The sequence below is a fragment of the Momordica charantia genome (genome assembly GCF_013281855.1).
Source record: "Momordica charantia cultivar OHB3-1 chromosome 6 unlocalized genomic scaffold, Mcharantia_2.0 BLBB01000006.1, whole genome shotgun sequence".
NCBI classification, from domain to species: Eukaryota; Viridiplantae; Streptophyta; class Magnoliopsida; order Cucurbitales; family Cucurbitaceae; genus Momordica; species Momordica charantia.
The window spans coordinates 4,424,624-4,450,704 of NW_028275164.1; the positions used below are offsets into that span (position 1 = coordinate 4,424,624).

Sequence of the window (26,081 nt, forward strand, 5' to 3'; positions counted from 1 at the left end):
TATTATACTTTTGTTTGGCTAAGTTTAATAATAATAATAATAACCCACCTTTATAAGTTTCTACAGTTCAACTAGAAAAAGATCTTAGGCCGGAAGTTCGAATTCCTGCTCTAGAAAAGACAAATTTTGTCAAATGCAAATTGAACCCATTGTTGACCATTTTCATAATGCAAATGGTAATCGTTTCATATTACATCACAAATTTGGGGGTAAAACCCCAAAAGTTGACCAAAACTTACATCTTAAAAAATTACAAAACTACACAAAACTCCTCACCCTGCATTTATAGAATTCAATAGACAACTTTTATGTACAATCTCACTGTGGCTATTAATATGTTCTACAACACTTGGACATTAGCCATCCCCAGGGAATGGCTCTCAGTTCTCACATAAAGAAAGCTTGAGAAGTGTCATTATTGTATCAATCTGTCTCAGGCAAGTACCCTTCCTTTTTCAAGTACCAAATAGCTGCTTCGGCTGCATGCTCAGCCGCAGCCTTCTTCCTCAAATGAGGTGCTCCGAAGAATTTGAAAATCGTATCGGGGGCTTCTTCTATCTCTAAAACAACCTTGTAAGTGAACCTGCAAAAATATTGAATCAAAAACCAGCCTTTTCCATTTCTCCTATGCCTATCCCAGATAGCTCAGCATTCATCAAGGACTTACATCTTCAAATGGCTTGGTCCTTCCTCATTCATGCAATCAAATGAAGGGGGACTCCAATGGTTTGCAGCACAGATTTCATACAGACGTGATCTGGCCGTTGCTTTGCACAACCGACCTAAAGAAACAGCTTTTAATTAGAAAATAGTTTGACATATAATAACCCCCCTCCAAGAACAGTTATCAGTCGCGGTACCTGATGACGACTGCACGTCTGTAGGACTATCATGACCATCAAAGGCCAGACTAGGATCCAGTTGTTCTTGTGCAGCTCCAGATGAAGATACGAGCATTTTGCTTATCCGTGTAATGCGTGCTGGATGAGCATTGCCAACTTCACTGTGCACAAAAGGATCTAAGTCTGCACCGGAAGATTCCAACCCCTTTATTGTTCCAAAACCATTATCAGCTTGATCCATCGTGACAGAGGGTGTTTCATCATATCCAATCAATTTAGGTTCCATCTTCCTGCTTGACTTTAAAATTTCCTCCAATGAATTGACCTCTGGTATGAGTCCCTGGGCCTGCAGCAATAAGTTAATAAAGTTACTAAAACCATTTAAAAGTAGGTAAAAATAAGCTTAGCAAGTCATGGTTCATGGGAAACAGAGGCATGTCTAAAGTCACAAATAATCGAAATACTTGATGATACCACAGATCAAAATTTAAAAATTTTAGCATTCCCAAAAGCTCTATACTTCAAAGTTGAAAGATTCTTTGCACCGAAAGACAACTATAGATACTTGATCCATCCAACTCAGTATACTACAGAGCAGGTGGCCAAACTAGACAAAATAGTAAATTTACAACATATATAAAACATCTGAACTAAGCTCCGTGATGATATTGTTCTTTTTCTTTTGAGGTTACCAAAGAATTCCACCTCCCAGAAATCTTTATTCTAAAAGTTATGAACAGAGCAAGATATTTAGGGACCTTTAAGACCAGAAATATCAACTGTTTTGAGCATTAACACGAGACTTTTCCAAAAATGTGAAGTGTAAAACAAATATTAAAAACTCCAATGATATTCAATGTCTGTTTATTGTAAAGTAAAAGAATGCTGATGGTTTTTTGGCATAAGAGCACTGTATAAGTATGATTATACTCATATTCACCTTTAACTTGGTGAGTATGAGGTTGGCAGCAATTTTCTTGGCATCTCTCTTTCGCCGATGGGCTGCAGAAGCAGTGGCATGAAAGTTATCTCCTTTTACGTCTGCTTCAACAGAATAATATTTTCCTGTTTTTGATTCATTAAACTGAAGGTTCGAGCCACAATCTTGACAAAATTCTATTATGTCTCGAATAGGACTAAGCTGGAAGCCTGAAAAGCTTATAATAGGATCCAGAAAAGATAGCATTATCTTCCAAACATAGTTCATGTCGAACCCTGTATCAACAAGAACGGCCCCAACACAAGATTCAACCAAATCTCCTAAAGCCTGCAACATAAGATACAAGCATTGAAATCTTCAAACAAACAGAAGAACACACTTCCCTCTCTTGACACTCGAACACGACAAAATCATTCCCTAAACCTTAAATACTCTCAACTAATACAAAGACAGTACAGCATGTAATATCTTTTCCCCAGGACTAATATATATAAAGACAAGAACAATTTATAAACATTGGTCCTTTTACATCTCGAGTAAATGAAATTTCTATTGCCTGTAAGTAAAATAAAATAAATAAATAACGCAGAGAAGAAAACTTCTCTTGCATAGAGGGCAAGAGGGTCACTGAAAGATGCAACTGGTATGAAACTACAGTGATTATATACTATCTATAGAGACTGGAATTTACTTGAAAAGTATAATTTAGAGGTGTTTTCCAACTAAATTGACAGATACTCCTGGTCACTAGAAATGTCCACGTGATAATTCTAGAATTGTTTAAAAGTATGTATCAATGCGTATCTAGTACCTTTGGACAACTCGGAAGCCCAAGTGAACCACTTCCAGAAGAAGGTGCTTTGATGAAGTTTACGTAACTTTTTATATCACTTTGAAGGCTAGTAGAATCACAAATCAGATACTTGTAGAAAGATCTATCTACTGCAACATTGGCAAAGGCCTCATTCCTCACAAACACTGACCTCAAATCGGTCAATAGACCCGGCTTCAGCTTAGGATATGCTGAATATAGATATGACGTGATCAAGTAATCCAGGACAGCATCTCCAAGAAACTCTAATCTCTGGTCAAAACCATAGCAAAATCATCAATATGTAGAGTACCATTTATGGAGAAATTGATAAAGAGAAAATACCATCTCCAAACGCAGTAGAAATGCAGATTACAGAGTACCATTTGAGATGGATAAAGAGAAATTTCGTACCTGGTAACAACCTCCTCCATGCTTGTGGTAAGAAGGATGTACGAGTGCCTGCAGCAGCAGGCCTTTATGGAGAAATTGATGGCCTAATGAGTTTTGAAGTACAGAAATGTTTATTCTATCTGCAAGTATGATGTAAGCATTGCTTGACATGAGAGCATTGGTAACTAGTGAAGCTTCAAATTCTACTTGTATGCCGATCCACTTTAGAAATGAAATTGCAGCTTTGAAGCCGCTGTCAACTAGGAACGCCCCAACCAGAGCTTCAACCACGTCGCTGATTGTTTTCTTATGTAACCAATGATGGCCTCTACTGCACTTGGTCTCACTGGCTTGTGCATTTTTTGTTGCATTACAGTGCGAATGAATATCTTCTCTAGTTTCCTCATTACATATTCTTGGGCAAGGACGACCAAGTGTATAAAATTGACTAGGCTCAAATGGCTGGTCACGTATGTATACCTGAAGAAAGAGCACATACATGCACTAAGATTATTCGAAATTAACAGACTAATAAGTGCCAACAGCATTTATTGATCAATCTCAGGATATGTACACAATGTCTTTATGTAACTTGAAGCACCAATCATTAAGAATAGTTTATAACAAGAACTGCTCATGGTCATTGATATTTGTTCTAACAACATGAGCAATCGAGGAGGATGTTGTAAATTCTTTATGTGACTTGAAGCACCAATTATTAAGAATAGTTTATAACAACATTGGGATTTGTTCAATAATATTACAGCAACCGAGGAGGACTTTCTTTCTTCGATAAAATCAAATCTTGAAACTGAAGACCAATCATCAAAGATTCCCAAATATATAATGTACAGATAACTTCCATCACACCGATGTCATCACTAATCATTGTAAAGGAATAGTAAAGTGATTAAAAATCGGATTTACTTATCGACTATGGAAATTCCTGATTCTTCAACTCAAGGATGCATGGTTGAACAATTACTAACAAGCTTATACTGAAGAGTACGATAGAAAAGTGATCAAATTATTAACAATAGAACAACAATTTACTTTTAAGTTTCCTTCTTTTTTTTTTCTTTTTTTCCAGAAAAAGCATAAACAGTGAAATGGTGGTTCAAATTAGCACCTAGGACTTTAAGATCACGTCCTTGGATTTGCATCATACCTGTAAGTTCTTTCTAGTTGCTAGCTTGAACAAATTGATATTTTTCACTAAATAAGAACGCCTTCTAGTAAGTTCTCCTTCATCAGACTTGTCGTGTGTAAGAAAAAGGTATCTTGCTACTGCAAATTTAAGGAAACCGTCACCAAGTATTTCAAGCCTTTCCAGCGAAATGCGTTCCTGGCACTTCTCAGTGGTGAGTGCTTCAAGAATCTAATAGGAAAACACAAAACTGTTCAAGGCATGAAAAGAACCAAATGTGAACAGAAATTTCAAACTGCAAGACAAAGCACTTACTCTATTGGCAGTAACCTCGGCTCCATCTGGAAAAGCAGCTGCTAACATACACTTCAATTCAATAGCAACAAGCAAGTTTTCTAGACGATGCATAATTGATGGCAACAAAGATATGGAGCTCCCGATATCTTTTGAAAAGCCAATTATCTTCAACTGACAAAGCTCGGGAGGCAAATCAATGAAATACTCTTGCAGATAACATGCTTCTGTATCAAGATATAGATTTTGTAAATTCTTTAAGGAAAAAAAAATGCAAATGCCGAAAGGTTAAGACAGTTTCAAAATCAAGCAAGGGCATTTAATTGTCATCATTGGTAAACCTTTCCTCTAAGTCTTATTAAAAGAAAAAGAGACGAGCCTTTCTGATTAGAAGGGGGATGGTAAATAGTTAGGCTTCCTCAATTTAAATATCTAAGAAACATATGTTATTACTTTGATCACAATACAATTAACAGTTGGAAAGAATGATATTTAGCATACCATTTAAAAGATGTGGTTAGTTTAATTTAGTTTGCAAGTATTAAGGAAACTTAAACGTTGTAATTGAACTGTTATCACACAGGCAACTGATGGTCCACCCATACATTTCATGTATTCCGACAAAAAAGGCAGGGAAGAGAGGCCATGGAAGACAATCATTAGATAGCCAATAAGTGAGAGTAATTTGAGAAAAATATACGATTCCCGAAGCAGATTTGTCCGTTAGTAGGGGTAGTATTACTTTCTTTGTTGCGAGTTGTCAGATCCCATCAGACAAATGCATTGTGATTGGTCCAGGGGAAGATAACTATAAGAAGGAAGGGAAGGGGGAAGGGGCTTTTACTTGATTACTCTGGTCAGGGAGAGACACAAGATTCTTGATCGAGGAAGGGACTATACTTTGAAATTTCTTTTCAACGAACTTTATGGATCTGTTCTAATTGTTGAGATCAACAGAAACTCTCTGTCTTTCTCTATGGTGATTCTTTCAGCAAGAAAAAAATTCAGTTAATATAATCAAGAACAAAGTGACCCTATACCTTCAGGTCAAGTACCAAAAATATCATTTAAGTTAACAGAACAATTTTAAAAAATCTTTAATAATGAGTTTCAAGCAATGTTGCAAAAGATGTCAAAATAGTTACAGAAATGAAAACTTGATCCGACTGTTTTAAGTACTATATCCAGACATTTGATGCAGCAAACTTAAACTACAATTACCAGGCTAAGTAGCAAAAGAACTAAGAATATTACCAGAATTGCCCTGCCGTCTATCATGTAGCAAGTTGTGCAAATGGAATAGGGGTTTTGCAGAAAGAAGAGGCTGCTCAGGATATTTAAGATGAATGCCAAACCTGATCACAACATTCATACGAATTTATAAATGTTATACAAATAACAACAAAGAAAGATATAAGAATACTAGAGTATATTAGAGTCAAATTCTAATTCGTTGCCAAATTGATATATTTTTTCCTTCTTATTCATGTGGTTATCTCGTATATATGGGGGATTGAACCTCCAACCTTGTCCTCAAGGGAAGGAGTACATGTCAATTACCGTTGAGCTATGCTCTATCTTGACTGTGGTTATGTCATATATATATAACCAAATGTACACCAGAAAAATAAAAGCCTATCTAAAAGGCTCTGCATAGACTAGAGAAGCATTAAATAAATTCTAATCCAGAAAACATGAAACCCACCTTTCAATTAAATGCTCAAAATGACTTGAAGAGCTTGAGTTCTTATAGTGACTTCGACTGTATCCATTCTTCCCTTTCACAATGTCAGTAACAAAAAAGAATTCACGCTTGTACGGGACATACACTAAACTATTCTTGATATCACTTGTCCTTCTACGGCCATCATAAAGAGTCAAGTGGGCATGCGAGCAAGCAGTTTCCTTGACAATAGAGCCAGGAATCTGGAAAATTGGGGAGAATAAACATCTTCTAATAACTTTCCAATCTATAGAAACTGATCTCTCATTATCATGAAAAATCAGAGGAAGCAACAAGTAAGATGTTGATGAAATAGATTTAGAGACATTATTCCTCAAAGGAATAAACTCCTGAACAAATTCTGATCTGTCCAAAATGACCTTAAGAAACATTTCCTGAAAACTCTCTGCCTGGGTAATCTGAAAAGCATAGATACATTGAGTAAGTTAAAAAATGATAAAGATTACTATTTAGTACAAACTACAAAGCAAACAGATATACCATTTACCTCATCCTCCAAAAGCTCCACAACCCCTGATGGCACCAAATTTACCATTACAGATCTACCACGTGCAAGATGAAGCTCAATGTCCATTCTCTCAGCCTCCTGGGGAAGTGCTGCCTTGACAAATAAACCAAATTCTTTATAGATCCTATCTCTAGGATGTGGACTGAATTTAATTTGGTAACAGTTGAGAATAAAATATCCCGAGCCAGTCCAAGAATCTTTTAGAGCAGCAGGAACTAACATCTCATGAAGTTCTCCTCGTGAAGTCTCATCTGCAATGATGCTTAAAATATCAATCAAGACCCATAAAGATCAAAATTAAAAATCAGGTAATTACTCAAGTGAACCTTCAGATCTGTCAGAATCAGAGGAGTCAAGTTCCAATTCTTCTTCATTGGCGTCGTCTCTCATTGGCAAAAGAAAGTCATTGAGAGCACCAAGTTTATGCAATTCCTCAATAGCTTTTATACAAGCATCCTTTTTAGCACCTTCCCTAGAAGGTTGTGTTCTGCTGATAATTTGGTGTATTGGAGCATTGGAGGGCAGAATAGCATGACATACAGTTCCTGCTAGATCATCATAATAGAAAAACTTTGGCTTGGGATCAAAGTACCTGTTCATACAAGAATATCTTGAAAATTTATATAGTATTAAAGATAAATTAAGCACAATGGACGAGTTTTAAGTTATTGAATATGTAATCCTGTATTAATGAGAAAGCTTTAACGTTCAGGCTTACTCATCATGTGGAAGTTTTGAGCAAAATTCATGCAGTAACGATATACTACGTCCAGAAGTGATAGATGCACCAGTTGAAGCAACTCTATAGATGCTTTCTTCATGACTATTAAATATCTCACTGGATGAGCGAGAAGAAATTTCCCTGTCCATCCGATTCTCATCTTTCTGAAATTCGTCTATCAATCCTAGCTCCTTTTCATTTCCACTGACATATGGAAGAATTTGTTCAGCTAAAGAATATTATTAGAAAAATGTTTGTGATTTAAATAAATATAAAAAGAGGACCTATCAACAAGGAATGCATATTCAGACTGTGGCATTCGTGCTCGACCTCTTGATTGTATAAAGCTAGATACTGTTTCGGGAAGATCAAATCGTATCACGAGGCAGCAAGTCTGAATATCAAGCCCTTCTTCACCCACCTTTGTTGCAACCAAGAGGTTTAGCTGCCAGAGAGCAATGAGCCACAAGGATTTATCATAAATTTCAATTATTTGACAATCATTAGCCTCATACATACTAGAATAGGTTAAAATAATCAGAAACAAGACTTTCATTAATATTGAGAATAAGTGAGAATGATTTTATCTAATAGTTTGAGCCTGTAAGATTGATGATAGTTTAACATGATGCTGGGATAGGAGACGTCAAGTTAAAAATTCAATCAGTATCAATGCTATTTGATTCATTTATCTTACTGACAAGAAACACGAATTATGGTATTTTTTAGTCTACATGTCAGAGCTCATTTGTGAGGATTAAATAACTAATATTACCCTAACCTAACAACTCAGCGTTTTGGGATTAGGAGTAGTTTGATAGCTAAGAAGGATGAAAATACAAATATTGGCTGCAACCCTTAAGGAGCCAGTATAAGATTAATTTACTTCTTCATGCTATTAGTAGATGATGGGGATTCGCCCTCTTTTACAAATTAATGTCATCATTACTCCTCTATTTATGGATACACAGGGAAATTTTCCAGCACAACATACTAATGCTTGTAGTGAAGAAAATATCCTTGCAGAAAGTAAAGGTAGGCTGGTCCTGGTCCATAGGCCATCTTTCCAAAGGAACCATTCTAAAAGATTGAACCATGACGTGTCACGATCGAACATTGTAAGAAAATATAGGAATAATAATATCATTAGTGTAATAAAGCGGTAGCCAGGATTATACCTTCATAAAAAGGGACTAGAATTGTGTAGGTAATGTATCGAAGGCACTTTTTCAGAAAATGTGGTTAGGAGGAATTAGCAAAAGTTTTGAAGTGATTGAAAGGAATATGTATGATTATTGGACCTAGTGTATTTTCTATCTTTCACTCGGAGTTCTTCATTGAAGAGTTCTTGTAATTACTCTAGATATTTTAGTAATACTTTACCCTTCAGGGGGTTTTAAGTTTAGGAGGATATTTGAGTTCTTTGCCTCCACTTTATCCTCTTCAGACCTGCTACATCCTTTTATTGTTAATAAAAATATTTTAATAGGAGCGAAAACAAAAGAAATATTTGTAATGGACCATGGGACATTCATATCACACATTACACAGTAACTGAAGGACATGTTCTAGCAACGGAATTGATGACTTGAAGTTCAATCGAACTCTCCTCCCTTCAAAGACATAATGCAGGAAATGCCGAGCAGAACCAAATAATCTAACAAGGAGATACCTGGTCACATTTGCTAGCCTCTTGGTGTGTGTGTGGGGGTTTTGGGTGGGGGGTTTGATGTAACAACTTACCTCCCCTGACCGGAACTTCATAAGAATATGGTTCATGGTCTTCCTTGACATGCTCCTCAATTTAGAGTGGACTCCTACAAGATAATCACACTTCCAAAATGCCAGAAACTCGAGGTTCTGCAATATGTATGACAAGGACCGTGCTATAACTATTCTATTTACAAAAATAATACATTTCATGTTGAGTCGATGCCTGAAATGAAGAAACAAAGAGAAAATAGCAGGTCTTAGCAAGCTTTCCAAGAAATCCACTTTCTTGAATACAAATTTATATTTACCAATGACATAAGCGTGCAGACCTGCTAGGAAGATCTAGCCACCCCATAGATTTGTGTATACATGTACGTCGTTTTAGGTTGTGTAATTTCAATAATATTACAGCATACAAATTTCTTCACAGACAAAATCCCTTTTTAACATATAATAATAGATAATAGATGGTAAAAGATTTCAATTCTAACCTGAAGGAAGAAAGAATTTCAATAAGTTGTAAAAGCTTCTTTGAGAAAAATGGATACTCCAAAATATCAGCATTTAAAGTATCTGACATTCCACCACCTACAGCACGGGAAAAAAGAAAAATAAACCACAAATATGTCAGTTAAAGGATCACAAAGGTTATCATGATACTACAGTTAGTGTTGACAGTACTGGTCCAGCAATGAAGAACTGTACATAATGCCTCAATTGTAGAATTGAGCACAAGATCACAAGAATGAGCATAGCAGCCTTAAATCAGAGAGGAATGCAAATCCAATCTGTTCCAGAAGAAATTTTAAGTACCTATTTTGCAACCTTTGGCAAGAATTTCAGCAGCTTGATTAAGGTATCTATCACTTAAGGAGTGATTATTTGGGTTTCCCTCTGCTGCCTCTATCAATTCACTTCGCTCAGAGTTATCTCCACTTAGAAGAATTTTACTAGCCTAATAAGACAGATAATAAAACAGAAAATAAGTAAAGCCAACATGAAGACAGACAATAGTAAACAAACAGAAAAAGATCTACATGATTTTTCCACACAGGATCACCCACCATTATGTTAGATTTTAAAAGATGATGCCTCTTGGTAACTCTTCATAATGAGTATCTAAAAAGCACGAATACGGTCACAAGACAAAGATACGACACGGACAACGGTGACACGTTATCTCCTAAACATCTAGGATACGGCACTGCAATGACACATTTATTAAAATATACAATTTTTTTTAAGTATATATCATTTTTATACCATTCAAAATCAATAAATTTATGCAATTTATTCTTAAAAAATGAGGTGGATGTGTTTTGCTCTCAAATTTTATTATTTTATCATATATGACTATTTACCTCTATTTCTGATGCTTAACAAGAGTTCAATACGTATCTCACAAGTGTCGATCCTATATTCACTTTGTACGACTAGTGTGTGACACACATCTATTGAACTAACAAGTACGCGATACGTCTCCAATAAGCGTCAAAAGTATTGGAGTGTCTGACACGTGTCTGACCCGAACGTGTTACCCAAATAAACATATAGCTATCCCCGCAGTTCCTCCAGAGCTCGCAAACAAGTTTCCAATGCTGCCACTCTATCTCGGAGTTGTTTGTTCTCTTTCGCCAATCTATCTGCCCGTGCATGTGCTTTACTCACCATCTTTTCGAATGTATTACATGTATGTTCTAGTTCGATGTACATACTTCTTGTTTTTCGATGGCTTCTCTTCTCCTCCTACAACTCAACCCACGTTTGATCTCGATGTGGACTTCCCCCTTCCGTAGACGTTGTGCGTACTCTCACTCCACTGGTACCCCCAGACACTTTGTATATGTATTTCCGACAAACAGTAGAAGAAGATGAAGGAAGATATATAGACGAAGTGTATATAAGACAAAGTTTATATATTACAAATGATAAAATCTGTGATATATATAAGACGAAGCGTCACTTAATATCCGGTGAAGTCCGTTGGTGAGCATTAAATCGGTGTAATTGCTGACGCCATTTTCGAAGTGCAGCATTCAATCGGTGTAATTGCCGACGACGTTTTCGAAGTGCATTTATTTCGTTCTGCGTTGAAGTAATCGTTGGTACGTGAATTGGGAAGAGCTTCTTAGAGAACTTTTTTCACAACAGAAGACTGAAGGAATCACCGATAATAGTGAAAAGGAAAGGGGAGAGTGGATCTCCTTGTCAATCCTCTTTTTGCAAAAATCTTCCCTCTCGGTTCACCATTTATAAGAACGGAGAAATTGACCGAAGAAAGACAGCCTTTAAGCCACATCCTCCACCTTTGGCCAAAGCCTTTGAACTCCATAATGGCATCTAGGTAACCCCAATCCACCTTTTCATGGGCTTTTTTCAAGATCTAGTTTGATAGGAAAAAAAAAAAAAACCTTCCTTTTTCTTCTCTTTCCAATCCCCCACAACCTCCGAAGCCACCATGATTGCGTCAATAATCTGTCTCCCCTTTACAAAAGCCGCTTGAGCATCATCAATGATAAAAGGAAGGATTTTTTTTAGTCTGTCAGCCAGCACCTTGGAAATTATTTTATACAGGGAAGTGATCAAGCTAATAGTTCTATACTCACTTACTCGGTTTGCTCTTATCTTCCTAGGAATGAGGCAAATGTAAGTTTCATTTGTCCTATTGTTAATAGAACACCTTTACTATATTTGGTTTCAAGATGTTCCAAGTTTTTTTAAAAAACTCATTTGTCATACCATCCAAACCCGAGGACTTTAAATTTCCCAAGCATTGAAATGCTAGACTTTAAATTTCCCGAGAATTGAAACAAAAAGACTCAAATACCGTTAAACTGAAGAAACATTTCCTCACTACCAAGACCAAAAAGAATAGTTATCATCTATGACTGAAGATAGATAATGTGAACCTTTTTTCTCCCAACATAGAAACGGTCACTTAAGTCTCTTTCCATCCCCCTAGAAATGAGTTGGGAAGCACATCCACCAGCATAATGAAAAGAAAAGGAGACAATACATCCTTTGTAGTTTGTGCAATGAGAACAAACCATATAAATATGTGAATTTCACTAAACTTTTGTCTACTAAAACAATGTAGGATTTGCTACCCTCACCTCACCAAAAAATAAAAAAAGAAAAAGAAAACCCCTTATATTATTGATAGAGCATTTCAAACTCTTTATTCCATGCCCTCCAACCACACAAAAACAAAAAACAAAAAACAAAACAAAAGGTCAGCACAAACATCAAGTAAAGAAAATAACAAAAACAGGGAAATGAGAAAGCATTAGATGCCCAAAAAACTTACCTGCAATGCCCCCCAAACACCAAGGTTTTCCAAACAAAATATGATATTATCATGCATTCGGCATAATAATTTCTTGGTGGCCCGCAGATCTTCATGCTCTCCTTTCATCTGACCAAGAACCACTATGCACTGCTCTTGTCGCAAGAAAAGCAAGAAGTTGAGGTCAATTTAGATAACAAAGCTAAGACAAAGACTAATTGCCAAAATACCTGGCGTTTCATGTCCTCGAGTAGGCTACAGTAAGTCATAAATGAGCCAGATAACCCATTTGCAACAGGACCATAATAATATATTTTAACAAGTGGCGATGACACAAATGCATCCAGTTCTTCCCTATCTTCAACTGAATAAACCTACGAAATGTCGGTCAAATTTTATAAGCTAAACTTTTCTTGACCATAGGGATAAAAATAAATTCTTGGAATATGTTTGGTTGGCAGTTGTGATTTCAAGTCTATGTTTGCTCAAATTTTTGGTGTTTCCTCGAGGAAATTTTAATACTCCAATGGGATTAGTTTTTAGGTTTGACACATGAAAGCAGAACAGCGAAGAATTGTGCTTGATCTATGAATAGTTAGAATTGTTATTTTTTTCAAGAAAAAAAGAGTCCAGTTTAGTACTTGATTGAACCTTCGTATATTTAACATAAGTGGCCTTTCCTCTGACCTTACCTTGTAATTCTTTAAGATTCATTTATTAAGCTGTAGCATTTTATGATTTTCTATATGATAATTACAGTCTCTTTATCAAAAATAATAATAACTACAGTGTTTCTCATTAAAATATACAGATATATATACCTCAGGTAGTTCCACAACCCACCTTTGCATCAAGTAACTTCTCAAGACTATTGATGCTTTTAGATAAATTTTGCTGATTGCAAGCACCTGAATTAGTAGAAGTAGAACAATGATCTGAATAAAACAAACTGGCAAGCAAAGGCAAGACATGTCATCTACAATAAAGTAGAAAATATCCCAAGAAAATGAAAATCAAAACATCCAAGGATTCTTGTCACTCTCAGAGTACAAACCTTAGGAATGACACTCATACTCACAATGATCAATAAGGTTCTCTATATAAAGGAGGGCCCCCTCCTCAACATTCTTAGAACTGCTTTCCACTTAATCAGATGCAACCCCTTCCCTCCATCCTTCCCAAAAAAAATATTTTTTTCCCCTAAAATACAGCCAACTGACGCGAGCAACTTTAAACCGAGAAAGCAAAATAGAGGATTCCACTTAACACAGGTTGGATCAAAATTAACCTCCCTTCTTTCATCAAAAAAATATTATCATCAGTAGATCCCAGAAAGAACGAGATCAAGAGTCCACATGGGCAAACCTAAATACATAAAGTGTAACCGAACAACCTCACAACTCCACCTGCTTAGTTGAGGATCACAATTGACCCACCAGCCACCAAGATATGACCAATTAAATTTACCAGACAACAACTCAGAGACTAAAAACCCAATTAGAAAAAGTAGATTCAAGGAAGAAAATATTATCATTTACAAACTGCAATCATCATGACATAGACATGAAATAGAAGCACTACAGAAACAAAAATTGTTGAAACCAGATGCCTGATTCTATGAACAAAAACCCGGTAATTCAAGAATCCTGCACTGGTACTTAAAAACACTGTAAAAAGCATGGACATCTTTATGACAAAAAATTCCAAGGATTCATAGTGTTACCTATTTTATAACCTTTGCAATTATTAAAATAAAGAATGTGTACTCAGGAAAAATAAACTGATAGAACCGAAGAATAGGCTTCTTATGAAATTCAAAATATTATAAAAGGATATACCTTTTCCTACAACTGGAGATGCAGTCATGCCAAATATCCGGGGTCGTTTAGCCACATTTGTTTTATAGAACACCTACATAAATATTGGACATAAATTATATTAAGAAATTAAGCGGTCAGCAGGAGAGATATCAACCCTTCTGGCCCAAGTACATATATGCATATAGAAATCCTTAACTCTCATGATTTCTGCATAAGAATGGTCACTTTTGACTTGAGCATGATGGCATTCATCAAATATTAGAAGTTCAACAAACTCCATCTTGATATAGCAGTGGTGTAAAGTGCGCAGTAATATTTCAGGGGTCATGACAAAAACCTGCAAAAGATCATGGCATAAGATGTAAATGAGATCAAGAAGAAGATACAGAGAACTTTTTATGTGTGCATTGAAAAATATTCATTTCTATTGAACTAAACGATCTAAACTAATTATTTTCACCATCTTCTCACAAGACACTAACATTAAAACAAATCATAATAGAATCTTTTTGGTTCATAATAAAATATCTGTAATGTAACAAGTTAACCATATTCTTTTTTAATATTCCAATCTCAAGAATAAATACCATGCAAGTATGGCTGACTAGAAACAAATATATTAACAAACCAAAAGCAAAGACGAGAAAACCTAAGGGCAGGTCAATGAGAAAGCCCCCTCCCAACAGAAACTAATACATTAGCGCTTGGCAATCCTAACTTAGATATATCAATAGGTATAATATAAACGGATAGTCACCTCATGTTCTTCCATCTCTCTTTCCCAATCATAATGGCTATTCAAGCACTTGGAACCTCCACAGTAGACCCTGACCTTGAAATCTGTAGAGTCTTCTATAACCTTTGCTTGCTAAAATGTGACAAGCAACAGAAAGGATCCTTTACATTGAACTTTGGCATCATTCGTACACATATTGATAGACATATTTCATCTAAGATCATTTATATAAGCAAATAGATTTTTGACATTAAGCGTGCAATTAGTATGCATAAAGTAACTTTAAGATGAACTGTATACATAGTCAAAAATAATTGTAGATATAGCCAAATTATATGTGTTATACTCAGCAAACAGGAGAACAGGAAATTCTGGGTGCCAATGGTGAAAAAAGAAAAAGAAAAGAAAAAAAATGATTTGTTATGGATAACCAAAAGCAAAGGTATGAATATCATGGCAAATAGAAAATGTTAGAACGTACATACAACAAATGATGGCATGTGATAACGTGTGGACCAAATAGTACTTAGAGGCTGACATATATGGTATCTTTGGAGCTACTGGACAAAGGCATAAAATGTAAACTATACAGGGAGAGGTTGTTATCTGATAGCTCATTGCTTAGTTTATCAACAAAACTTGAGAGAAATATTGTCAACAGGGAATATTTTCTCATGTTTTTTGGTGAAGAATGAAGAGCGTCCATTATCTCGAATTCTCTTCAACACTTTCTCAATCAGAAGTATATGCCTTTATTTGAATAAGAAATAATCAAGGAGCTAGAACTTATTAGCTAAGCTCGTTGTGGGTCTAACTGTTGTTGAAGCTAACTTGGCGTTTACTCTGTGAGGAAGTCAAGCAGTCATGAAACCATCTTTTGATTTTCAGTTGTTCCCAGCTATTTAATAAAGAGACAAAACAGAACCTAGTCTGTTTGTCGCAGTCATTCATTGAAAAGTTCTTGAAACGTGGTCTTATCACTTGGTTGATTTTCTGTTAGTTACAAACTTTTACTCTTGTTTTGAATTTCTTAATTGCAATTTGGTAGTTAGCTTACCACGTAGTATTAGGTTCCAAGGGCCAACTTTCACGTGAATGAAAATTTATTACTCTTTTAATGATGTCAAGTGCAAAATATGACACTTCCATGCTTCCTTGATTAAAAGTTACAACACAAACCAATGAAAAATGGTGATGCCAATAGGTGAAAGAGATCAAGGCCTCACCCTACCACTACGCCAAATTTCAACAAGGAAAAGACAGAAATGTACTCAGTTTCTTCCCATTATAAAAACCACTAAATTTCTGCATAATTTCAAGTTTCAACTTGAGAAGACGGCAGACAGAATTTATTTACGTCAATTAACTATCATACGAGAATAGTTTTGGGGGGCTACTGCCCGTTCACCTGCTGTACTAAAGCAACTGTAGGTGCCAGAAAAACACATATACCCTTCTGGGACCTCCTGATTAAGTGCCTCATCTCGTACATCAGAAGTACAGCGATATGTGTCTTCCCACATCCTGTCCCAAGATACAGAATGATATTCTCTTCCAAAGCTTTCTTGCACAGCTCCAATTGATATCTACAAAAAGACAGATGAAAAAATATTATAATCAATTTGTAATAGTGAAACTAATCTGTATGAAATTTAAAAAGGGAACGAAAACAGCTGATAGTGATAGAACGTTGAGCAGTTCAGTGAAATCTTCGCCTTCTTTCAAAAGAAACAAGTATTTCGTTGATGTGAGTAGTTCTGTAAAATCTCAAAATTAAGTTCAAGGGAAAGCATGAACTTAAGACACGCGTTTCACACAGGATGTATATTTGAGAAAAGTTACATAAAATACGAAGTTAAAAGAATGAGATAGCGTAAATATGACTTTCAACTACTCAGCAAATTCATCACTTAGAACGTTAACTTAACAATCAATTTGTACTTCCTTTAGGAAAGCATTAAAAACATTGTTGATAGTTGAAAAACTAAATGCGACATTGTGACTGTAAACACAGCCAAACAAATGCACTAAAAATATAACCTTATGAAATGACTTACTTCCTTGCTTTTCTCCTGGGATCTTTCTCTGATGCTCTTGAGCTTGGACCCGGTTCTTGATCATCCACCAGAGACAGACCCACAAAACTCTCAACAGGCCCCAAACTAGTGTGTTGAAAATTGTCGCTATCGGCAGCCATAGAATTAGTATCCCCATCAGGCATCATAAACCCAACTCCCAGCTCGCCGAAGGTAAGAAAAAACAGAGAGAAATGGGAAAGAAGATACAACCACAGAGCAGAATGAGCTTTTCCCGTTGGTCAGAATGTCAGATATTGAGAAAAAAGCAGAGCACAGTAAAAGAAGGAAAAACAAACACTACGCTACGTGCTCTGTAAGCGAGTAATGTCTTGGTCTTCGGGTGGGCACGCGAATATCCGTACAAATGGGTGGGACCCAAGTCGTGGAAGAAGACGAAGACCAAGACCCAGCAGGTAGAAAGCCTACAGTCACAATTCCAAACTTAATGAGCAAGTAATTCGGTCCCTGTGGAGGTGAAATCTGAGTCGTGAATGTGTTGCAGGCTGATTACGACTTCTTAATCGAGAAAGAGACGACGATTCGAAACCAGATTCTGTGGAATTTATTAATGGAGATTTAGGGACACAGCAGAAAACGGGTTTTTTCTTGTTGGTACGGTAACTTCCTTTGGTTGTCCGCGAGGTTTTCGAAAGGTCCCTGAAGAATTCTCTGCCATGGAAATAAATTAAATGCTGTAGAACTCAACTTGGTTTTTTTGGTTCTTTAATTCAACAAGGTCGCTTCGCATGGTGGTGTCGTCAGTTCTTTGAGAGTCATTTTCTTGCTGCTTCTTGCTGGAGTCGTCGCCGTTTCTTTCTCTCGGTGAGCCGGGAACCGCCATTTTCTGGGACCGGTAGTTTATGGTCTACAACTTTAAAAAGTCTATTTTAACCCTACTAAATAAATCGTAATTTTGAGAGTTTTTTTTTTTTTTAATGAATTATGTGTAGGAATCCAACTGTCTAATTTTGAAATGGTATTTACAAAGCGAATTTAGCACTGCGCTGTAGGTCAGTTTCGAGACGGGAAGCGAAGAGATACTAGAAAAGTAAAGTTTTCAATAAACTGCTTAATTTTCCTAAAAGCCATATTCATTGTCACAAACTCTACTGATGGTATAGACAAATTTATTACCATCTTATCTAACAAATTATACTAAAATCTGCAATTTATTTTTCCTCTTCTCTATCCCTGTTTTATAATTTCGTAATTCCCAACATTGCTCTTACTATTACAAAAAAAAAAAGCTTGAACACCACCCCTGAACTTTCAATATTAGTTCATTACAGTTTCAAAGTTTTAATCTAAAATTAAAAAAAATAGTTATATTTTATCTTTTAATCTGATTACATTATAATTCTCAAATTTTAAGATATCTATTTAAATGTATTACCTTTCAAAAATAAAATAACATGTTGAACATTTATTTTCGAGTATATATGGTAATGTCTTGACATGGCTATATATTAGCACGTGGTCAAGACATTTTTTATAGTGTTTACAGATGGCGTAATGTATTTTCTTAAAATTTTAAGCAATGAAAATTATTTTTTGTTTTTTAGAAAAAGGCATCTCAAATACACCATTGACGGCACATGAGTTGGCGCACCAAATATCAAATCAAAAAATAACTTAAATGACCAAAGTAATTCAATTTTAAAGTTGAAATACTAAAATAAATATTGTATTATATATATATTTGGCAATAAATATTTATAGTTTTTCATTGGAGATTCCCTCCATCATTATCACAATTAACCAAGGGGAAGTAACTCCCAGCGTAGCCCACGTGACAAGTCTTTCCATTCGTAATAAAAAAAACAAATTCTTTTCCGTTCAGTTTATTTATTTTAGTAGCTTTTTCCATTTATTATTGAATAGAAAAATACCAGTATAAATATTTTGTGAATATAGATTAAAAATAATATTTTGTTCACCACGAGAAAACTTCAAACTCCGTGAAGTACGAAAAAAAAAGGAAGAAAAAAAAAGGAAAAATGAGCACCAGCGCCGGCCGTCCCGGCCCAATCCGCCAAAATCCACTCGGTTCATCTCCTTCTTCCGCCATTCCCGGCCACTCCATTCGGCGTACGGCGGCTTTCACGACGCCGCAGAACTACGCCGGCAGCCTCTCCCGCCTCCTCACTCTCAAAGGCATGGATCCCCTGTGGTGCCCCACCCTCACCGTCCAGCCCACTCCCCACGCCATCAAATCCCACATCCTTCCCCCAAATCTCGAATCCTTCTCCGCCGTCGCTTTCACTTCCCGCGCCGGAATTTCAGCTCTCCTCGACGCTGCAACTGAAATCGGCGAACCCTTGCTACCGTCGCAGGGCGAGACTTTTCTAATCGCTGCCCTAGGTAAGGATTCGGAGCTTCTCGACCATGGATTTATTTCCCAAATTTGCCCTAACGCGAGTAGAATTCAAGTCGTGCTCCCTAAAATAGCAACTCCGAGTGGTTTAGTGGAGGCTCTTGGAGTTGGAAACCGCCGGCGGGTTCTGTGTCCGGTTCCTCGCGTCGTGGGGCTGGAGGAGCCTCCGGTAGTTCCGAACTTCCTCCACGACCTGGAGGCGAACGGATGGGTTCCGGTTCGGGTCGATGCGTACGAGACCCGATGGGCCGGACCCGGGTGCGCGAGGCAGCTCGTGGAGAGAGATGAGAAATTGGATGCCATTGTGTTCACAAGTACTGGGGAAGTGGAGGGCCTGCTGAAAAGCTTGAGGGATTTAGGGTTCGAGTGGGAGACGATGAGAAAGAGGTGGCCGGAAATGGTGGTGGCCGCGCACGGGCCGGTGACGGCGGCCGGAGCCGAGAGGCTTGGCGTTAAGGTTGATTTGGTGAGTTGTAGATTCGATAGCTTTAACGGTGTGGTTGATGCTCTTCATTCCAGATGGCAGAGCTTAGAACAGAACCCTAACTGAGAAGTGTACGAACATTCCAAAATTTTGACAGTAATTTCGCCATTTTTAAAGCTGAATCTTCTTTTAGTATTCGTCAGTTCATCTTTCGCGTTTCTGCTTATCCACCCAAATCTTCAACCCTCTGTTTTGCTTCTCCTTCGATCAAAGCATGTAAAATTAGATGGCCCGAGCAAGGATTTAATCCTCTCCCTTTTTGAACTGCTTTCTGTTCTTCTTCCAACAATCTGAATCTGTATCATATTTGCCTCTACCCTTTCATCAGTCTCGTTGCTATACCAAATCTGTCCATTAGAAACGGCAATCGTATTGCAAACTTCTCGATAATCATTTCATTTTTTATTTGGGTTTTTAAAATTAAACTTACTATCATATCTTATGGTACTACTGCTCGAAAAAATTGATTCCTAAGGAGGTGGTTGGAATTTGAACTCTTTCTTTCTTAATTGTTTTGATTTACTTTGCTAGAATGGTTCAATCATGTTTTTAAGAGAGATGATCAAACTTATGAAATTGTAAAAAACAAACCTAATTTTTCAAAGCATAAAACTAAAAATAAAAGGGTTATCAATCAACATTTTAATTTTTTCGAATGTTTTTTTTCCTTCACCCTCATTATTTTATATAATTGGACTACTTTTTATATATGATTTGTTAATTTGATCAGTGCATTATATCAATATTTAAATACTATTAAATCAACATGGAATTTTGGAAGATGTTAAAAATTCGAGGCATTTACAAAATAACACAAAATAAATACGTGTGTTTAAATATAACATAGTGTTTGAAATTTTACAAAATTAATGTAAGGCAAATCAAATTCAAATGTAAAAGTTTAAAACACTAAAAAATTCATACTTTTTTTGTTGGTACTCATACTATATTAAGTTGTCTTATTTTTTTAAAACACATGTTTGTTTGTTTTTTCTTATTTGAGTCCTTAAAAGTTAAAACACGTGTTGAAACGTATGCCATAGTGAAATTTAATATTATTTGAAATTATTAAGTTAAACAAGTTGACCCATGTTATATATTTAATATGTTGGGCCTAATTAAATCGACCAAAAATAACGTATTTACAATAATATGAATACAATTAGTTAATAGAATAATATTATAAAAATATAAAAATTGACAATTAAATTATATTTATTTATTATTTTTGTTATATGATTTATTGTTATTGAATATAGATCCATTTATGATTGTATATAAAACAGTACAAACGAAAGGGTTGTCCACTGTTGTTCAATAGGTTAATGTACCTATGTCCAATCAAAAGATTGCAAACTTGAATCTCCATCCCTATATTTTGTAAAAAAAAAAGGAAACAAATTCAATTTTGAATCATATTGAATACAAAATTTAATTTTATGTCTTATAGGTTTATTAAGTTTTAAACGTGGAATATATTAGAAACTTATGACAAACAAAAAAGAATTTCAAGAATTTATGAGATATTTTAAAGTTGAAAAACCTAATAGATAAAAATTTTAAAATTCAAGAAACTATTATAAACAAATATGAAAATTTATAACCATGGAATTTGGAATTCCAGGATAGAATATTACAAAATACAGGGCGGGAATTCGAGCTCCTTACTGCCGCGGGAAATTTGGTTTCATGTATGTAATCTGAAAATTTTCATACTTCCTTCGCTTAAGATCTTTCTAAATTGCTTCTTCTGCGTTTCGGAGGTTTGAATGACAATCAACAAAGGGATAGAACTTAATGTATATGGAAGTTTTATTGTTCTATTGATTTATCGTTGATCAGATTTCGACGGAGAATCATATGCCATCCTTACTCTGTTCATCGTCTGCAATTGGAGGCATGATCTTCTTCCAGAACCAGTGCTTTCTCCACATCAGTATCATCTCTTCAATCGGAATTCCTTTCGTTTCGGGCAGGAAGATGTAGACGAAGACGGTCATCACAGTGATCCAACCGGCGAAGAACAGGAAGATGCCGTACTTCAGACCGCAGAGCAGGGAAAGAAACGATTGCGCGATTATGAAGGTGAAAAGAAGGTTCACTGCTACTGTGATGCTTTGTCCGGCCGATCGAGTTTCCAAAGGGAATATCTCGCTCGGTATTGTCCAACCTAGTGGCCCCCATGACCATCCGAAGGCCAGAACGAAGAGGCAAATCACTATCACCACCAGAATCGAGAACCCTTTTGGTAGCTCCTGGTTGTTCCCAAACTTTACCCCTAGGATAATAGCGACCACGACCTGTTTTTTTTCACACGAAGAGTCAATAATCAGCGATTTGGAAGCTTGAAGGCGTCTGATGGACTTCTGTCTCTTCTATTGATGTGTAAGTGAACAATCTCTCATTCAATCTCATTTGTTTTGTTGTTTTTCAACCGAGTTAGGTTAATTCACCAGCATTTCACATCAAAGAATAAGGACTATTTCAAATTTTAATTAGTTAGCAATAGCATGATATTGAAAGATGATGGAATCTTGCCTGGCATGTTATCATTTGTATTCCACCAGAGATCAGCAGTACTCTACGGCCCAATCTGTCGACGGTTGCTATCGAAATCAGCGTCGAAGAGGCTAGAACTGCTCCTGTTGCAGCTGAGGAGTAGAGAGCAGCTTCTCCCCCAAACCCCATGCTCTGAAACAACACTGGAGCATAAAATAGAATTGAGTTTATGCCTGTGAGGATCTGAAATGTTGGCATGAAAATTGACATGACCAACTGTGGTCTGTTTCTCCTCTTAAAGATGTTTCTAAAAGGATGTTTGATTGAATTAGCAAATTCACTTGCTTCTAGGATGTCTTCATACTCTGCATCCACATCGTTTGTGCCTCGGATTTTCTCAAGGATTTTTCTTCCCTTTTCTTTTGCTCCCCTCTCCATTAAACTGTTGGGTGTCTCAGGTAGAAGAAAGCCTCCCACCGTCATTAACAGAGCTGGAAATGCAGCCAAACCCAGAGAGAGTCTCCATCCCCATGGATCAAGCTTCTGTGTTCCATAATTGATCATATTTGCCGTGAAGATCCCAAGAGTAGTTGCCAGCTGAAACATCATGTTCAGGCCTCCCCGAAGATGAGTTGGTGCCATCTCTGATAAGTAGAGTGGAACTGCCTTTAACGACAAAAAAAAAAGCATTAATATATTAGGAATGAGGTGAAAATGAATTCCTTTCTAGTCAAAGTATCTAATATTATTACTTTTTGCATTTAAATGATTGCAAATGAAGGGTGCTTATGTAACGCAGTCCATTTTCTTAATTATGTGGTGCAGGAAAAATACCTGATTCCCAAAGCCGATGCCTACTCCGAGCATTATTCTTCCTAGGATGAGCATTTCAAGATTGACAGCGGCAGCATTTAGAGTTGCCCCCACAAGAAAACTAATCCCACCGCAGACTATGCTTGCACGGCGCCCGTAGTTCCTGGTGACGGGAGAGGCCACCAATGAGGAAACTAATCCAGCAAGATATAGGGAAGAGGTAAACGCTGCAAGCCCTTGATTATTGTACTTGCAGTAATTGTTTTCGTGTGCACGCATCTTGTTTTTGTGCACAGTGGGAAAGAATTTTTCAAGGAAGGGATCCATAGATGTCACCCCACCTGTTGATCATAAAGTTAACATTTCAAAAAGATCCTTTAAATGTTTGATTCGTTTACTCAGATCCTATGGAGTCCTATAATAGTCGTGGGGAAAATCAGGAAATTATGAATGTTGCTTTTTGCACCATCTTACTTAGACCCACAACTTAAAGTTGAGATAACTCTTGTGGTTCGTTTATTCCTGATTGCTTAATACTGCTATCCTTAGCTAAATTACTCTGCATCAAAGTCATAAATTTTTATATTCTTTTGCTGGATATTCTGAGATCCTTACCCCCCCACCCCGACATCATCAAGAAAAAAAGAAAAGTGGAATAGCCTGAGATAATCTTGGAGATTCTCCACTTTTCTGGAGAAAATCGAAGATATTCTGTATGAAGTTGGATACAGAAAACAGAAAGTACCTGAAATTCCTATATCATAACCAAAAATTGAGCCACCAACAGCAGCCACAAGACATGCAATAACCACATAAGGTGTGACTCTTCCTTTGTACTGCTCTGCTCTCTCCTTGGCCACTCCAGCCGGAGCGAGAGACCCACCTGCCATCTTCACAGATCTTCACTTCTCAACAAAAATCTCTACTTCCTCGGTTCAATCTTCAATTCTCAACGCATGAAGAACCTGTTATCTGTTTCTAACCTTTCGGGGATTTCTTCAGTTTATTAGGGGGTGAAGACTGAAGAGGGATCGCCCCTATTCACCTACATAGGAAGAAAGATGGGAAACCAAACTTTAAATATTTTGGTCAGGGAGAATTAAGTCCGTGTCTTAGCTATCTTTTTCCTTTAAATTTTAATGGCAATCATAAAACAATCATACAGCTTCCAGTAGACCAAGTTTATTTTTAGTTTTTCTTTTTCTTTCTTTTTTGTTCTCTAGATATTTGTAATGGGGTTGCGTTGAATTTGTTACAAGTTTGGTAGTTGAGATTTGCATTGACTATCTACTTATTTGTTTGATTTTATTGGCCTTCGGGGTTTAACTTTATTAACACTGAATAACTCCCCTTGTTTTGTTGATAGCTTGGTATATTTTGTCTCATTCAAAGTCGAAGTTGTCACCCAGTAGCTTTTCCCCTCAACAGGTAAGTCTCAAAATATGAAGAGAGAGATGAAGAATTTTATGCTTTTGTCTTTAAAATCCGGGTTTTAATAATTTTTGTTATTGTTCACCTAAAATTATTATTTATCAAACTTGTGATTTTAGAACGGAAGATGACTTTTGTTTTATTAAATAGATCATTTGCAAAAACATAATAAAAGAAATAGTATCTAAGCATATTCTAGAAAGTTATTTTTCCTGAACAATTTTCAGAAATTTGTTCGTATTTCAATAATACCAAGTGTGTTCATCTTCCACTGTAAAATCAATACAATACACACATAAACAGACAAAAGATTATTGTTAAATCTTCAAAATTGTTTCAATTATTTTTTAGATATTATTAACCTGAAATAACAGATCTTTCAATGACAGGCACTGAATTCTACTTTTCCAAGGCTTGGTTAAGCTATGTGATGTGTGTACGTCTGGAAAAGAGCTGTTTCTGGAAAAAGGGGCCCCTGTCTTTCTGAGTTGGCATCATCATTTTGTAAGTTATATAGTTGTGAGCTAAGCTCCACTTGGAGACATTGCTGATTTCAAAGACTTTGTTGTGTGTTTGTTTCTTTGTCTCTTTTGATTCTGAATTCTTTATCAAAACTTGTCTGGACTTGCTTCCTGAAATGACATGCTTAGCTCTTGTTGCAAGTTGCAGCTAAAAAGTCCATGCTTTTAATGTGGGTATTAATTTCCTGAGTCCATTCCCACCAAATTAAGATGCAAACTTTATTACAATTAAGACCTAGAAAATGGAAGAAAATGATTTGCTGATTTTAGTGATCGATATTCCAACACCAAGTAAAGGAGGTTAGAATTATAAATTTAGTCCCTAAATTTTTTTACTGTGCTTATATTTATTTAGCTCATAAACTTTTAGAAAATTTTAATGGCGTATTTGAACTTTAGAATTTAAATTATGGTCTTATTTGCTCTGTGGTTGATGTCTGAATTAATTTTATTCGAATTTTGCAGAATATAGCAGGCTGGCAACCGTGGTCAATACCTTATGTGTTCATATGGAACATGAATTAGAGAAGAAGAAAGTTTGGAAAATGGTTCAAACACAATTCAAAATATTTAAATGAACAATTGATGATTGAAGTAATTAAGTCGACTAATCAAGTTGGCATTTATTTTTTTAAGATTATTATTATTAAAATTTATAGATAGCAATATCTTGATTGTAACTTAACCAGCCAGGAATATCCATGGACTTGATGCACGAACATGCTGGTTATGAGGAAGAATAAAAGACACAAATTTGAGGCTACCATGTGCCGTGGATTACTATATATAGTCTCCTACATGATCATTGTTGTTTTATTATTTTAATATAAGTTATCAATTTCACAGACAAATATCTTTTAAATTAAATTTAAAATTATTGTGTTGTAATTTATTAATTGGTAATTCACAATAATGGGTCAAATTGA

The 26,081-nt window shown here is 36.1% G+C and overlaps 3 protein-coding genes and 1 long non-coding RNA gene across 7 annotated transcripts; 2 read left to right on the top strand and 2 right to left on the bottom strand.

The window, feature by feature from the left end:
• Nucleotides 1–134: 134 nt before the first annotated feature.
• DCL4 (dicer-like 4) lies at nucleotides 135–17,833 on the bottom strand. 3 transcript variants are annotated; one of them, XM_088124829.1, is made up of 25 exons: nucleotides 17,013–17,833; nucleotides 16,364–16,541; nucleotides 14,977–15,087; nucleotides 14,416–14,556; nucleotides 14,238–14,310; nucleotides 13,243–13,307; nucleotides 12,630–12,773; nucleotides 12,421–12,549; nucleotides 9,927–10,068; nucleotides 9,605–9,701; nucleotides 9,144–9,336; nucleotides 7,685–7,845; nucleotides 7,398–7,604; nucleotides 7,006–7,271; nucleotides 6,659–6,930; nucleotides 6,133–6,569; nucleotides 5,682–5,782; nucleotides 4,449–4,651; nucleotides 4,155–4,364; nucleotides 3,008–3,466; nucleotides 2,594–2,866; nucleotides 1,783–2,109; nucleotides 861–1,188; nucleotides 668–782; nucleotides 135–583 (listed from the first exon to the last, which is right to left on the bottom strand). In XM_088124829.1, exons 1-25 carry the CDS (start codon nucleotides 17,177–17,179, stop codon nucleotides 424–426), a joined length of 4,959 nt encoding a protein of 1,652 aa, XP_087980955.1. In that variant the 5' UTR covers nucleotides 17,180–17,833; the 3' UTR covers nucleotides 135–423. The 3 variants fall into 3 exon arrangements, with proteins under 3 accessions (XP_087980955.1, XP_022134939.1, XP_022134940.1); XM_022279247.2 differs by having other exon boundaries at nucleotides 4,449–4,654; nucleotides 17,013–17,832; XM_022279248.2 differs by lacking the exons at nucleotides 14,416–14,556; nucleotides 14,977–15,087; nucleotides 16,364–16,541; nucleotides 17,013–17,833 and having other exon boundaries at nucleotides 4,449–4,654; nucleotides 13,221–13,307; nucleotides 14,238–14,316.
• Nucleotides 17,834–18,921: 1,088 nt separating this feature from the next.
• LOC111006990 (uncharacterized) lies at nucleotides 18,922–20,218 on the top strand. The gene has a single exon (XM_022279117.2). It carries the CDS (start codon nucleotides 19,031–19,033, stop codon nucleotides 19,955–19,957), a length of 927 nt encoding a protein of 308 aa, XP_022134809.1. The 5' UTR covers nucleotides 18,922–19,030; the 3' UTR covers nucleotides 19,958–20,218.
• A 1,230-nt stretch (nucleotides 20,219–21,448) lies between these two features.
• STP7 (sugar transporter protein 7) lies at nucleotides 21,449–24,487 on the bottom strand. The gene is made up of 4 exons (XM_022279283.2): nucleotides 23,949–24,487; nucleotides 23,225–23,544; nucleotides 22,430–23,056; nucleotides 21,449–22,191 (listed from the first exon to the last, which is right to left on the bottom strand). The coding sequence occupies exons 1-4, from the start codon at nucleotides 24,091–24,093 to the stop codon at nucleotides 21,748–21,750; spliced, it is 1,536 nt and encodes a 511-aa protein (XP_022134975.1). The 5' UTR covers nucleotides 24,094–24,487; the 3' UTR covers nucleotides 21,449–21,747.
• LOC111007095 (uncharacterized) lies at nucleotides 22,958–25,918 on the top strand. 2 transcript variants are annotated; one of them, XR_015791640.1, is made up of 5 exons: nucleotides 22,958–23,098; nucleotides 23,216–23,423; nucleotides 24,570–24,631; nucleotides 25,024–25,455; nucleotides 25,621–25,918. It is a non-coding gene; the product is annotated as an uncharacterized LOC111007095 (long non-coding RNA). The 2 variants fall into 2 exon arrangements; XR_002600963.2 differs by having other exon boundaries at nucleotides 25,024–25,138.
• Nucleotides 25,919–26,081: the final 163 nt, after the last annotated feature.

What these genes read in the sequence shown, in the direction of transcription:
- STP7 (XM_022279283.2), bottom strand. Translation starts at nt 24,093, where the DNA reads ATGGCAGGTGGGTCTCTCGCTCCGGCTGGAGTGGCCAAGGAGAGAGCA. An exon ending in TTATGATATAGGAATTTCAG is followed by an intron (nt 23,545 to 23,948) that starts GTACTTTCTGTT and finishes TATGATCAACAG; the next exon opens with GTGGGGTGACATCTATGGAT. An exon ending in TACAAATGATAACATGCCAG is followed by an intron (nt 22,192 to 22,429) that starts GCAAGATTCCAT and finishes GAAAAAAAACAG; the next exon opens with GTCGTGGTCGCTATTATCCT.
- DCL4 (XM_022279247.2), bottom strand. Translation starts at nt 17,179, where the DNA reads ATGATGCCTGATGGGGATACTAATTCTATGGCTGCCGATAGCGACAAT. An exon ending in ATCTCCAGTTGTAGGAAAAG is followed by an intron (nt 13,308 to 14,237) that starts GTATATCCTTTT and finishes CTACTAATTCAG; the next exon opens with GTGCTTGCAATCAGCAAAAT. An exon ending in CCGAGGTTACTGCCAATAGA is followed by an intron (nt 4,365 to 4,448) that starts GTAAGTGCTTTG and finishes TTTTCCTATTAG; the next exon opens with ATTCTTGAAGCACTCACCAC.
- LOC111006990 (XM_022279117.2), top strand. Translation starts at nt 19,031, where the DNA reads ATGAGCACCAGCGCCGGCCGTCCCGGCCCAATCCGCCAAAATCCACTC.